Genomic DNA, 15,021 nt, shown 5'->3' on the forward strand with positions numbered 1-15,021 from the left:
ATTCTGTAGATTTTATCATCAAATAGGCTGCAATTTCATCTGTAAAAGAGACTATAAGCTATAAAGCTGCGGGTATTGAACATTTGTGATGACTGATTTAAAGAAAGCTGCCTAAATTAAAAGACTATTTTTAGAAAATTGCCATTTCTTTGTCGAAAATTAAAAGTAAAATCTTGCAGAAATTTTCTCGTCAAGAAATGCGATTATAAGAAAGATAGTTGATATTGTTGGCATTCTATAGATGTAAGATGTAACATACCCTTACAATAAGTTTTGAATTTAGGGATTGCTTTTCAAATTTTGTCTAGTTGGTTACAGCAGTAGTTACAACTTAATAGAGAGCAAACCTGAGCCTATGGTAGCCAAAAGTCAAAAAACAAGTTTTGAAAAAAAATGTCTAGTGGTAAAAAATTGCCAAGTGACACCAAATCAGAAATGGTAATTATCATTTCGGTTTGTCTTAAAAGCTAAAATTGATTGCGGAAACAATACTGATTTTAAAAAAGAGCCTATCCTCCCTTGATAATGGCATCGGATCAAAATGAAAAGTGCACCATTAGAATCGACATGGTTGCCAAAACCTTGGATTGAGCAATTACAGTCGCCCAGCTTGATGAGTCGAAATTTTTTTGCATGGGTAGCACTGATGTTTCTCCTTTTGTTCTTTTTTTTTTTTTACCAGAGATAGCGAGTGACCAGAACACCATAGAGACATGTTTAATGCCTCATTCGAACTGTAATTAAATTTCTAGTGCTCTTTTTCAGTGACCAAAAATATTTGTGGGTAGATAGCCCCCTTTCCAAAAGGTCCCCTCCCACAAATTTATCTGGACATAATTTCAAGATAGTTATTTCGTTAAACATAGTTCAAAGGTCCAATAACTATTGTTTTGAAAATGATGTACCCCTCCATAGTCCCTCGGAAAAGGCTGCACGTGATATCGGGCGTATCAGTATCGGGTGTATTGTTATTATGCGAGTGAGTTAAACTTTTTATGGTAAAAATAAAAGTTGGTCTTGAATCATCTTTTCGGGTCATGCACTCTTTGTGAAAATTTGTATGGGTCAAACCATTTAGAATGTCGCCTAACTATGCGGCATCACTTAGTAACTATGATAGTAATGAAGAGTAGGAATTGAGGATAAAAATATAACTTGTATATTCGTAAAAATATATTAAATATTAACTGATAGTTTTTTTAGGGGTGCAATAAGAAAATCAGAACGAAGAGATAGAAATACATAGAAGATATTTAAAACGAGGGTTTTAAGCATTGGCAATAAAACATTAAATAATCTCTGCTTCTTTTTGAAAATAAAGTTTTAATAAACAGTGTCAACTTTGACGAAATTTCAAAAATATATTTTTCATGACAACGTAGCGTGCCTTTCCACTTTTTAAAGCTCAATATATTTCGCTTAAATTACAGAATTCATAATTTTATAATGAAATGTCTATTTCTCTATTTCCACTCCCGTCATGTCTATTTATTCCACGGTCGATGTCTATCTGAATATTTCAGCAAACTTTAATAGTCCTGTCAGTCTAGAGTCTTGTCCGTTTAAAGCTCTTTATTAGTATTTTCACTTCGATTCATCTTAAAATATTTGAATAAAGACCAAAATCGTTAGAAAAATATGAACTCTAACAAAGATGCAAGTAGGTATGTGCTTCAAACTAAGTATATGAGTCGAAATAGTACTTAAAAGACAAATAATTACGTGTTTGTTAATTTGTATTTGATAGGTATAGATTGGTGATTTAAATTCTTATGGTTTCAAGCTGTAGTAGATTTCTAATTAATTTTTTCAATGTTAAGATTTTCAGATATTCAACTCCAACGTCTAAATCTCGATATGTCTGTTGAGAGTAAATATAAAAAATTGAAATTTGACCTCAGATTTAGCATTAAGTAAGAGGATTGTCCTGTAACATTTTGATTTATAAATAACTAATCTTGGAAATATAATTGTATGGCATATATCAAAATAAGTATAAAAATCCTCAGCAGTATATACAGTAGTTTAGACAATTTTATAGACTAATATATGCAACCCCTATATAAAAACATAATTATATTTTGTGACTGGTTGTTATTGAGAAGGTGAGAAATTCTGAAGTAATATTGTAGTTGGATTTCGTTTCCGTGGTTAATTCAACTTGTGTGGATTTCCACTGATTCAAACTGAGAATTCAAAGTCCCATCTATACCATCTAGATAAAAAAAAAAAAACACATAATTATTTGCCTTCTTTTATAAGTAATTTTTCAAAAATTTATTCTTCTTAAATGATCACTCCGACCTTTGAAAGAGCATCTCGAGTCATATACTTAGTTTTAAGTATATACTTATACGAACTTTTATTTTTAAAGTTTTATTTATTTTTCAGTTTTAAAGAGTTTGGCCTTTATTTTAATGTTTTAGGATAAACAGAGGAAGTGGTATGATATATAACGCAAAACTTGGTGAATACAAGCAGTATAGTGGCCACCATTTGCTCATTAAAATCCAAAATTTAAATTAATAGTTTTTGCACTTCTAATATATTACTTTCTATTATACGAATCCCCTAAAAAGCAAAAATGTTGTAAAAACCTCCCCGCTTCACAAAAAAGCAAACCAAGAGAACCTAAATAGAGAGCCCAAAAAATATCCAGTTTTCTAGGGCTGTAACGAAATAAAGGTTGAAATGGCTAGGGCACGTTCTGCGGATGAAGGATGACAAATTGCCGAAGATGGCCTTTTTCGGCCCACATTCTAGGGATAAACAGAAAGGATGTCATCCTCGTCTGGGGTGGAAGGATGTCATAAAGAAAGATTTAAAGGAAATGAGAACTTCCCCGGAGGGTGTAAAGAGGGAGGCTTTGAATAGATTGGGATGAAGGAGGAGCATGTGTGGCTGTGTTGGCCTCAGGTGGCTTGGTCCTTTGGTGAGTTATTATTAGTAGTAGTAGTAGTTGTTATTACAAAATGAAGATTCTTGCCTCCAAGTTGGCTTTTGTGTTAATATGGAGAGACTCCCGTTATAAAGCTAAATTAAATTAAATACTTTTTGGCAGTATGCGTCATTAGTAAAATCTAATACAGACCGCACAAAGTAGCTGAACCTTGTTTCAAACTCGTTTGGAAAAGGAAATAACTTTAATAATTGAAACCTTATTAAAATCTCAACTAAAGAAAACCAACTACAAAAAAATTTTTTCGTTCCAACCCAGACCAGAGCAAGCGGTCTCAACAAAAAATCCACCATTACGTCAGGGGGCACGCACCCCCTGGATCCATCACTGCAAGGAATAATTTTCGTTCGTTTTAAGTTCCGACTTCGCTCTTTATTTCCCTCTAAAAATCTGTTTTATAAAAGCTAATAACTTCTATCTTCGGCTCGTCAAAAAGGCTAAGTTCACGGTACAAAAGAAAAGTTATCTAATAAACGGCAATATTTTCAAACCTGCAAAACGTTATCTCAGTTGTGATAGATTTGCTTGTGAAGCAATAAATTAAACCATGCTATTTACAAGAGTTCTAACTAAAAGCAATGTACAACTTGCCAATGTTTTGAAGTATTCTTCTTTTACTGGAAGGAGTTCAGTCAGATTAATCAAAGTAAGTAGTCTGCTTTCATATTATCCCAGGCCTACTAAGCTTAGATGTTACATAATATAGGCTAGGGTTGGAGAGTCTAAATATTTTGAATCTAGTAAAACTCATATATCAATCAAAAGAAAAGGGATAGGAAGTCTCTCAGTACTATGTCTTCTGTTCAGCTACCCAATTCAATAGCATAAGCTAGCATAATTTTAATTAATTAGGTCTATAGCCTATAAGGTTCTGTAGCTGACAAAGGGACAAGGTGGAAACACAACTTTGATCCTCTTTACATGCTTCTTACAAATATAATAATCAATTCACTGGTAAATGTACCCCCTGATGGTCCTATAGGACAACAGGTTACAGTCAGATACACAGTTCACCAGTCAGACTGTCATTCATCTGTTCAACAGCTAAATAACTATAATATTTATATTATATATCTGGTGAAATTCTACTTTAGCTACTTTTGGCTATCTTGGGAAGAGGTTAGGTTAGGAAAATGAAATTTTAAGGTATGGGTCTACAGGTCCCTAGATGGCATTTTAAAGTACCTACCTCCACTCCTTCTCCCTCTAGAGGGTCCTGAAATTTGCCTACATGACAGGTCTGTACTTGTACCTGTCAAACATATCAGGGCAATATGTTTAATATTATGTTTATACTTTGTTGATTTGAAGAAATGCCTTCTAATGCAATGGAGATTATACAATTTTTTCAGTTTGAGATTAAATTTGTTTTAAAAGATTCTTTGGCTATAGGAAGACTTTAGTGAAACAAATTAGGTTTGATAGTGATTCTTGTAAGAGAATATTAACTATAGAGCAAAGCAAATTAGTCCATGAGTCCTACAGACAGCAGGGCAAGGTCTGTATTCTATATTTATTGAATAATTATTTGGCCTGAAGCCTGAAAGTGCAAACAAAAAGTAGGCCATAAATATGAACTAACAATTCAACCAATCAGAATATAGACCTTGCCCAGCTGCCCACATGGCTCATAGACTAATTTGCTTTGCTCTATAAGTAATGTTCACTTGCAAGAATTGCTATTCAACCAAATTTGTTTCACTAAGGTCTTCCCATAGCCAAAGAATCTTTTAAAACAAATTTAATCTTGAAATGAGAAACTGTATAATCTCCATTGAGTCAGAAGGCCTTTCTTCAAATAAACAAAGCATAAACGTAATATTTAAATAATGCCTTGGATTTACCAGTTCACTACAAAGTGAAAGTGGATAATTAGCATTAAAGGATGTGTAAGCTTTTTATTTTTCTTTTGACTTTCTACTATACAGAAATTACCAGTGGTGAGTAGAAATAGTATTTCAAATATAATTTTATTCATATTGTACAACCCCAACATTTCCCTTGGCTTCAAAACCCTGCCCACTTTACATAGTTTTAGTTTGTTGAAGGGGGATTTTAGAAAGCTAAAAATGGATTTTAGAAAGCTATAAAAAATGGATTTAGAAAGCTAAAAAGTGGATATGCTTCTAGAATTAGTGTTTGTTAGTGCACTAAACTGGAAACTATGGTGTTTTGCAGCATAGTTTTCAGTTTAGAGCACTTTTGATGCAACTAAACATTTACCAATTCCTGTTATTTGACTAGAATTTTAAGCTATATCAGTTTTTTTTTTTAATTTGACATGTATTTGTATATCTTCAAAAAACCTTATTAGGATTAAGCAAAGTTTTGAAGCTGAAATCATTTTTGTTATGCTTCATTTAAGTAGAAAATCTATTTTGCAAGGTTTCACTTTTATAACACATAGATTTTAGAGGTCAAGACACTCTAGAGAGAGAAGGAGTAGAGATAGGTACTTCACCATACCTTCCAGGGACACAATTTAGCCTGTAAATCCATCCCTGAAAGTTTCATTTTCATAACCTAACCCCTTTACATGATAGCTAAAAGTAGGTGAAGTAGAATTTTACCTATCATCTAGAAATTAGATCAGTATCAATGCACAATTGGAGCTACTGAGAAGGAAACACTAAAATTCTGAAGACAGCTTTGAAAAATTCCAAAATAGGTTATAAAAGTTCAAAGTAATGTTAGAAAAGCTCAAGTACGTATAGTAATGAATAAAAGGCTAAGATGGCTTGGACACATTGTCCAGATGAAGGATGACAGATAGCCAAAGATTGTCCTTGTATACTGGCCATTTAGGGCCAAACAAAGACGAGGTCATCCCCAAGTGAGATTGGAGGATGTTGTAAAGAAAGGTTAAAAGGAAACACAAACTTCCTAAGAGGGTGTAAAGAGAGGGGATTTGAATAGATTGGGATTGAGAAGGAGTATGTATAGCTATGTTGGGCTCAGGCAGATTGGTGCTGCTCTGAGTTTTTAGTAGTAGTAGTTGTCTTTGCCATTAAATGTTTTCAAACAAAATAGTTTTGTAATCAAGAAAGAGAAAAAAATGTAATCAGTGAAATATAGAATTTGGGCTTGCATATATATTTACACATTAGGGAGGGGGGCTGGTGAAGGGAAGTACTGTTAGGAATTACATAAGTAAGTATTTTTAAAAGTTATTTTCAGAATTTGATAGTGTTTCCTTTCTCAATAGCCCTAATTATTCTTTGACAACATCAGGTATTTCTACATTAAAGATGTTCAATTTTTTTCTAAGAATATAATTAGTTTGAACATCTTAACTATATACAATTTTTGCAATTTCAATTGTACTGGTATCCTACTCAACAGTAGAGTCTAATCTTGGATGCACGTTTAAAAGCTTGAGCCTTGTTTTGAAAAGAGCCATCCAATATTGGAAAATGGACATCAAAGTTAGAATGAAGTATTTAACTTCTGTTTGAATTTTAAGGTTGAAAAACTTAAGTTTTCCAGTTGTAGAAACCCAATCCCAGCTTTCCTAGTCCTAACTATCAGCCAATTTCAATTATTTAAACCTATATACACCATGTCCAGGTCTGCTGGCCTGCTGTCCTAGTTTAGGAAAGATATATTTTAATCAAGATATTGGTCAGGGATTAGACACTGTTCAAGTGCTAGTGGTCTTATCCTACAGCTCAAGGAATGTATAAAAAACAACAGCATTATAACAATAAAATTATTGGTTCATAATATGCAGCATGTTACTATAAAACAGATTATCATGTTTTCTTTCAATATTATCCAGTTTTAAAATCATTCCAACTAATAGTTTGGTAAAAAACACATTCAATCACACACGAAGAAAAATTCCAGACAGAGGAGACATTTTGTTCAAAATAGGAGCTGGGCTATAATATTTGCCTATTTTGAAATAATGGAGGAATACAATATTAAGGCTATTTATAAGACCATCAGGTGGGGGTAGCATTTGCAAGGGAATTGATTATTATATTTGGAAATTGCATAAAAAAGGAAACAAGCAGTATCTTCACCTTGTCTTGTCCCAATGTTACTTATAGAATCTCACATATTTACTTCAGTTTCACCTCTTACAAAGAGCAGTAGTATCAGATTCTTTATTTTATGCTTTTACCTAATATCCTGGTCACTTTTCTGACAAATGTGGTGAATTGGGGTTCAGTGCATTTTTTTTTGCTAGATTAGTATACTACTACTAACGGATAATAGCAGCACTAAGCCACCTGAGGCCAACACAGCTACACACACTCTTCCTCCACTATAATCTATTCAAAGCCTCCTTCTATAGACCCTGCCAGGAAATTACCATTTCCCTTAAATCTTTCCTAAAGGTATTCTCTTGCTCCAACCTGCTTTTCATTTGACTTTAGATGGTTGATTGAAAAGAGCAATCTTTGGCAATCTGTCATCCTTCATCTACAGAACATGCCCTAGCCATTTCAACCTCTCTCTCATTATAGCCCTAGAAAGCAGGATTGAGCCACACTTTTTGTACAACCTATTGTTTGACATACAGTCAGTCAATTGGGTACCCAAGACAATCCATAGGCAATTTCTCTGGAAAATATCTAGCAAATCTTGCTCTGTTTTTGGAAGTGCCCATGCTTTAGAACCATACTTGACCATTGTCATCACTATAGCATCCAATATTCTAGTCTATTCTTCCAAATTTTTCCAACTGTTACAAAAGACCTTGGGCCTTTGCTATTCCACCTTTAATATCTTGCTGCACCCACCATCTTAATTAATAATACTACCTTAGTGAGTGAAGCTGTCCGCTTGATCTTCTTATTACCCAACATCTCCTTTTCATCTTTACTTATTCATAACCTTAGCAAATCTTAACATTAATTTTCAGACCTCTTGCACCCTAAACTCAGAAAATCTCTGAAATTTTCATACATCTTGCGAACACTTTCGTCTAGGATGCTTAAATCATCAGCATAGTCTAAGTCCAGGACAGTTTTAACTTTAGTAAGTCCAGGAGCTATATTAATACAATTGTTGTTAAAAAACAAATAAGACTATGTGGATATTTGCAGGCTAAGAATGTAAAACTTTTATGAATATTTTTGATTACTTTGTCTTGTTGTTTAGTTGATAATCCTAAAAAATGGTGTCCAAAAACTAGGCTACTAATTAGTAGGTGGGATAACTACCTATAGGATAGTTATACTCCTAGTATTGTATCAAACTCCCAACATACTAGATATAGTTGTTACTAGAAAATCACTGTCAACAATTATTCTCTATTGTAAAAAGTCAGGATTGTGGCTGACTAGTTTTTTTTCTGTCTCAGTCATTAGATTGAGAGGAAAAGAAAAGATGAAAAAAAAACTGAAGATTATTCAAAAATATGTACTTTGAGGTACTAGCTAGGAACTAAGACCTATACTTTGTGTCATAACAGCTGTGGTATTGCTGATGAACTGCAATTCTGGTATCTGATCTGGGAACTCATCCATACTGGCTCTTGTTCCAGTAGTGAACATAAATGCCTTATTTAAGCCATGCTTGGCTGGATTCTTGTCTTCAAGTCTCATGGAACCATGTAATCAGGAGTTAGGGAACTGGCTGTTGATATTTCAAACTATATACCTAGAGATTTTTTCACCACGAAATTGAAAATTTTGTATTCACTATTCTAACCCTTGATTGTAAGAGTCAGGCTCTCATTTGGTTTATTCTGATATGTGCTATTAGTTTCAATATGTTGAATTATGTGTACTACCAGAGTAATAATCTTTAGACATGGAACCGTCTTAGTTGCATTTCTTTGGAAGTTCTCTATATGTGAATAGTCACAGTTATTCATGGGATACTAAACAGAGGTGCTATTGTCAACAATTGAACACACCAAAGAATTATGAAGGGTAATAAAATTTCCAGGATTGAATATGCAGAAGCAATGCTTGATAATGTGAATAGGAAAATTGGCAGCTTTTACACCCAGTATGCATGCTTTTAAAGATAAAACTGTGCTTTAAAGGTTATGGAAAGGAACCAAGTCACCGAATGGAATAACACAATTGTGTATTGTATTAGCACCCATATAGTTACAATCAATGCTTCCATAATGTAAAACGATATACCATACTTCAAAGCATTAACAAGCATAGAATCACCAAAACACTCTATAATTATACATAGTGATATGCATGATATGCAACATAGCATATCGAATAATAACAAGTCATTTTCAATCAAATAATAAATTTTAAAATTATCAATTAGTATTTCCAAGAAAAATAAATTACCAGCTATAACACTAGTATGTTTAATCATTCAAGTTATAATGTGAAATATGAGGAGTTCTATCTTTACAGAAAGTTTCCAACCTGGAATCATTTGGTATACACTATAGTACTTATATGTTCAATTACTGTATGTTATACTATACAGTTTAAAGAATTCTAACTTTATAGAAAGAATCCATCTGGCAAATAAATGGCTTCTGAAATGAATTTCAATACAAACGCTGATATTTAAACCTTTTTGAAATCAGAATCATGCTTGCACAAGTTAGCATTGCAGATTGGGTAGTTATGCCTAATCTTCCTCACCCTCTCCATTCTTGTATATAAATAAGTGTCAGAGCTCTTTCTAATCAGGTTTGTTCATGGATAATTTGGGGATTGTAAATTTTTATCATTTACAAATAATTGCTTGACTTCCTTGAGTTAACGCTCTTGCTCAGAGGGATCACCAGCGTAGAGGGGTTGAAATCCGTGATGATTCTTGCAGGGGTGCTTGGTGGGAGGCTAAGTAGGTGGCCGTACCGCCTCAGGAAACGGGCTTTTGTTTCAGTAGAGAGATTTGCCAGCTTGAAGGTCGTCGCAATCTCAGTGTTGTGGACCTAATTGATGAATTAATTATTTGTGAGTTGTGGATTATTTAGCCTTCCCAGGGATTGTGTGGCTGCTGTCACCCTGGAGGAACTTTCAACCTTTCTGACTAAAATAGTTATCTTGGCATTCTGTTCGAGGCCATGTGCATCTGCACGGACACTTAAGAGTGGGCACCAGTTTCCCCTTTGATCAGTGTTGATCCCGGACAAAGACCCTATAAATTTATGTTCACATGCAAATGAGCAGCTCCAAAAGTTGAAAATGTGCATTTTCCTTATCTTCTGTAGCTTTTTCTATGGTGATGTTGAATGTTCATATTAAATAATTACTCTTAGGTCCTTTGGGCTTGGTTCCAAAAAGAATGCTAGATTTACTATAAATTGAATTTATTTGTTTGAAACAAGCAAACAAAACATACCAGTCTCTTCAGGAGATGTTGCAATTATATGTTAAGCACAATACTAGGCATATGCCCCCCTCCCTCTTGTTAGCCTTACAGGAATTTATCCTGTCCATGAAATATAATCTCAGAAAATTTGCCTGATTTTTGGTAAAGGATGGTAAGACTCCCAAAAAGTCGCGGAATCTCAATGAAAATCCCACCATCATATTCAGCATATCTAAGAACCCTACATTTAAGGTCTTAAGCTCCAATCTGCAAAAATGTGGAATTTTATATTTTGTGTCAGAAGAAAGAGCCACAGTCTGTCGTTTGTCCAAAAAACACGAAATTCCATATTTTTGCCAATGGAAGCTTGGACATCTACAGGAGGTTCCTTTGATATGCCGAATATAATGGTGTGATTCTCATTAGGATTCCGTGAATTTTTGATCACGGGAATCGATAAAGGATTCCCATTTATCGGAAATTGGGCTCTCAGGCATTTAATTTCTTGGACAGAATAAGTACCTGTAGAGCTAGCAAGAGGGGGTTGGGACATCTGCCAATATTGTGTTTCACATATAATTGCAACATCTTCTGAAGAGAATGGTGTGTTTTGTTTCTTTATAAATAAATTTTGATTCATAGTAGATTCAAAACTGACGTTCTTTTCGGGACACCCTTTATTGTCTTCTAGTTAGGTTTATATGTAGATGGGGAGTGGGGATTGGAGTAAACTGTACGTTCACTCAAAATATGGCTCATTTGAATAGAAGTCTAAAGTTGTTGGACCCTTTTTAAGTTGCCAAAAAGATGGCGGCTGTTCAAAGGGCCATCTTGTTCTAAAAAAAAGAATATTGGCGTGAATAATATCAAAGAGCTGTTTAGTGAAGATGTTGAGACAACCAACTGATGTTTTGGCTAATTATATTCCTGAAAAACCGAGGAAGGAGCTGAGTAATAACATTCTGGTTTAACTAAGGCTGTATATCCACTAAGCAAATTGTGTATTGTTGTTCCGTTTTTGGTTCTGTTTGATGTTATCTTTGTGGTCAAACTAAACAGAGAAATGAGTTGACAGAGCAAGTAGCTATTATTAAATAAAGCCCATGTTTTAGCAGTGTTTCTTGAAAACTTGTGTCGTCTTAAATTCTGTCTTGCCTGACTGGTTCGCCATTTTGCTTTTGACAACTGTTAAACGCATTTAAAATCCATCCCACTACTAATCTGAAAAGACTTATGTGATGCTTTACAACAATATTTCTTGAGAGTATTTTTCAAGCCTGTTTTGTTTTGGATGCTCAAAAGAATACATATTTTTTTCCCCTTTTTATGCCTGAAGCCTAAAGGCAAGTGAGATTCTATTCAATCAGTAGGTTTTCTTGAAATAAAATAAATTTTATTCCTAGTTTGGTAAATGTGTCCTGTTTTGTCTCACAGCTCTGGGGCCAAGTTGAAAGTCTCATAAAAAGTTGTTTTTTTCTAAGGGGGTAAGAGTGCTTAGAATTATGTGTGTTTAAACTGTCGATTTGGTAAGGTAGTTCATATATTGCGGATGAATTATATACTCAAACGACACACTTGGCGCCGAAATCTCTACCAGATCAACCAAGGCAAATCCTGCATTTGGATTACTCCTGAGGGCAGTTTTCCTCAAACCCCAATTCGTCAAAGTCGTCAAACCAAAGCATGAATTTACAGTGCCACAGTCTCAAGCATCAAGCTACATTCTTCTGAGACGTGACTAATAACTCAGACTCAGCTACGAAATGTCGACACCGTTCAAACTAGACACCGGCTTCGACTAGAGGCTTCATATGGTATGGCAAGGTCAACCACACTGAGATCCTTACGACCTTCAAGCTGGCAGATCTCTCCAGTCAAGCAGAAGCCCGTTCCCTGAGGCGGTACGGAAAAGTACTCAGCCTCCCGCCAAGCACCCCTAAAGGATCATCATGGGTTTCAGCCGCTTGGAAAATGGCTGGCGTCGTCCTAGAGGGAGACTGTAGAGCAGGTGGGTTGATGTAATAAACCAACGAGATCCTATCACTAGCCCGGGAATCACCACCCGGAGAATACTGACGGCGCTGTCAACTAATTCTCTCTACACTTGCGACCCTGCTTAGCAAGAGCGTTAAGTCAAGTCAAGAACAAACGGGGTAAGCAATTTTTTTCTCCTGTCCTCAGAAAAGAGTATATGCTAAGGTATTTTTTTGTGTATTTATGCCTTTTTTCCAAAAGCCTTTTTGGCTGGTTATTGATTATATGTATTTTATGAATGCTATAAAATCTTATGCTTAAGTATGCATCTTTTAACTCTAAGTTTCTGTTTATTACGTTACAGAGTGGCACATTATCACAAGCTGTTCGCTCAGCTGTGACTGTTGCTGCAGAAAACGCAGGTACAATAACTACGACTCAAACAAAATGGGTGGGTCGGTGGCTGCTCGGATGTGCAGGCATGTGTTTTGGAGCTGTTGTTCTTGGTAAGTAAATTCTATGCTCTGGGTCATAAATTACAAGTCAATAAATAGTTGGTTAACTGATGTTAAATTTTGACTGACACATTAAATCCATTCCAGATTCATTAAAAGTTTAAAGCGGAACAAAGGTTATTTTCTCCTTAATGTGAAGCATTTATTTCGTTACCCTATTAGTTCAGCTGCAACGTTGATTTTCATCGTTGGCTTTGAAATGCTATTAATTCCAGTATTTGTATTGTAAATAGTGAAATGAATTCTGCTGTGAAGATCAGCCGATTTATTAATAATTGTGGTATTTTTTTTCCTTTTTCACTTTCTTCAGTTTAACTTTTTTTTACATTGCTTTTTGAGCCCTTTGAAGTACATTTCTATCTTCCCTCCTATTTGCATAAAAAAAATTAACTGGTTTTTCGAAAGAATCTGTTTCTACGGGATTGAAAATCTTTTGAAATAATTCATTCCGAAAAGTATCATGTTTGATTATACCCAGGAGGATACTGGGCCAGGGAACACTCTTCCGCGAAATCTGGAATATTCAGACCCAACCCCCCAAAAAAAAGAAAAAAAAAAACAAAAAAAAACAGCGCAATTAATAAACTGTATAGATTGTATTTCTTCACCCTCCTCGTTTTTTATCCCCTTCTCCAAAATAACAAGTCCTATGCTCCTCAGCTGAATATGTATTTCAGGCGTGTGCAGCTAGAGCTGGCCTATTACACGAGATGTCATGATTCTTATGAACTTATTTTTTTCCAGACAGTTCATCCATCTTTGCTTTTCGGCTGCTGATAACCCCCAAATGTAAAATTATTGTGTACCCTGAACAGATTAATTCACCAATGACTTTGCTTTCATTTTTTTTTAAATAGAGGCCACTGCTGTTCTGCTTTGTAAAGAATATTTGGCTTTGGAAGCAGCTGCTTTGATTAATACACCTTCACATTAATTCCAAGGACGACCAACATTTTTTACGGAATTTTTTTTCGATATGCCTGGTAGCTATGAAATCAGCTCTGATTTCATAGTATATCCAGTTTTTAAGGTACCAGCATTTTTCTCTGACAATTCATTGAGCCTTGTGTGACATTTTCATTGAATTAGATCTATATACTCTCTCTCCTCCCAATCAATTAAGCTGAATCGATCAGTTTTTCCCCTTTTCATGTCTCATTCGGCTTTCAAGACGAACTAATTTTTTGACTTTCCCAAATTGTGTTTTTGGCTCCTTTCTATGTAGGCAGAATTGCTTTCACAATTAAATTGCCGACTTTTCTTTGATACCTAAAAACAGTTCTTTAAAAAAAAACTCGCACAAAAACCATGACTATTGTTACCAGCCAAGCTGCGCAAAGACTTTTTCCAGTTATAACGCTCTCCTGTAGAATTGATGCTTTACAACTTGATGCCTTTCAAGTTATTACAGCTAGATTAGACTGGCTGTTCATCAAGGGCGTATCCAAAATTTTTGTTCCGTTTTTTCTTTTACAATTTTTTTTTAAATGCATCAAACATTCGTTTATATGCATTTTTGGGTACTTATCTGTTAAACGGAACACACTAAAGAATTACGCTGCCTAAGATCTGACAAAAACCGGATCGCCTCTCTGGAATTCGTTATGATATGCTTGTTTTGAGTGAGAAACCTACGATGTAGGTATATTTTGATTAGATATTTAATATTTAGAGGTGTTTAGGGGTTATTTTAAGTTAGGTATTTAATATAATATCTTCTGCGTGGCCTGCTTTCCATAGTTCTTTGTCATAGTATCCATAATTCTGTTTCTAAAGTATAATATTATTATCATGTTTTGGTATATTTCGTTAGGATTAATCTAACTTCGCTTATTGAGTGTGTTCCGTTTAACAGACAAGTACCAATTTCATTATGTTTTTGCGAGTCAAAAAATGAGGGGGGGGGGGTTCAAACCCGGTAACCCTCCACACCACTTTGTTTAGAGCTTGGACTTTTGCTACATCCCAAGCAAATACTCAAAGATTTAGGTCATTTTGGACTACCCTGTCCCAACCTAATCGTTATATCCTGCTTTATTCCAACTGCCTTACTTCTTATTTAGTAAAACTGATTTAAGGATTTTCTTAAGAGGAAATGCTAAATCCATTGTCGTGTCGGGTGCCTCATCACCAAGCTTCGTTCTTATGCTTAGTCATGGTGGCGGGGAATCATACGGTGTACCGAAAACAGTAAAGATTAAATCTGATCGTTTAAATTGTTAAGTGAGAACTATATATATATATATATATATATATATATATATATATATATATATATATATATATATATATATATATATATATATATATATATATATATATATA

The 15,021-nt window shown here is 34.6% G+C and overlaps 1 protein-coding gene across 1 annotated transcript in view; it reads left to right on the forward strand.

Annotated features, from left to right (window-relative positions):
- The first annotated feature begins 3,418 nt into the window (after window positions 1–3,418).
- LOC136024920 (heme A synthase COX15-like) overlaps window positions 3,419–15,021 on the forward strand; it is a 163,563-nt gene continuing 151,960 nt past the window's right edge. Inside the window, exons 1-2 of the mRNA XM_065700500.1 lie at window positions 3,419–3,605; window positions 12,546–12,687. Coding sequence (XP_065556572.1) covers window positions 3,507–3,605; window positions 12,546–12,687 — 241 coding nt within the window. The 5' untranslated portion in view covers window positions 3,419–3,506. The remainder of the gene's footprint in view (window positions 3,606–12,545; window positions 12,688–15,021) is intronic.

Source organism: Artemia franciscana, chromosome 3, assembly GCF_032884065.1.
Source record: "Artemia franciscana chromosome 3, ASM3288406v1, whole genome shotgun sequence".
NCBI classification, from domain to species: Eukaryota; Metazoa; Arthropoda; class Branchiopoda; order Anostraca; family Artemiidae; genus Artemia; species Artemia franciscana.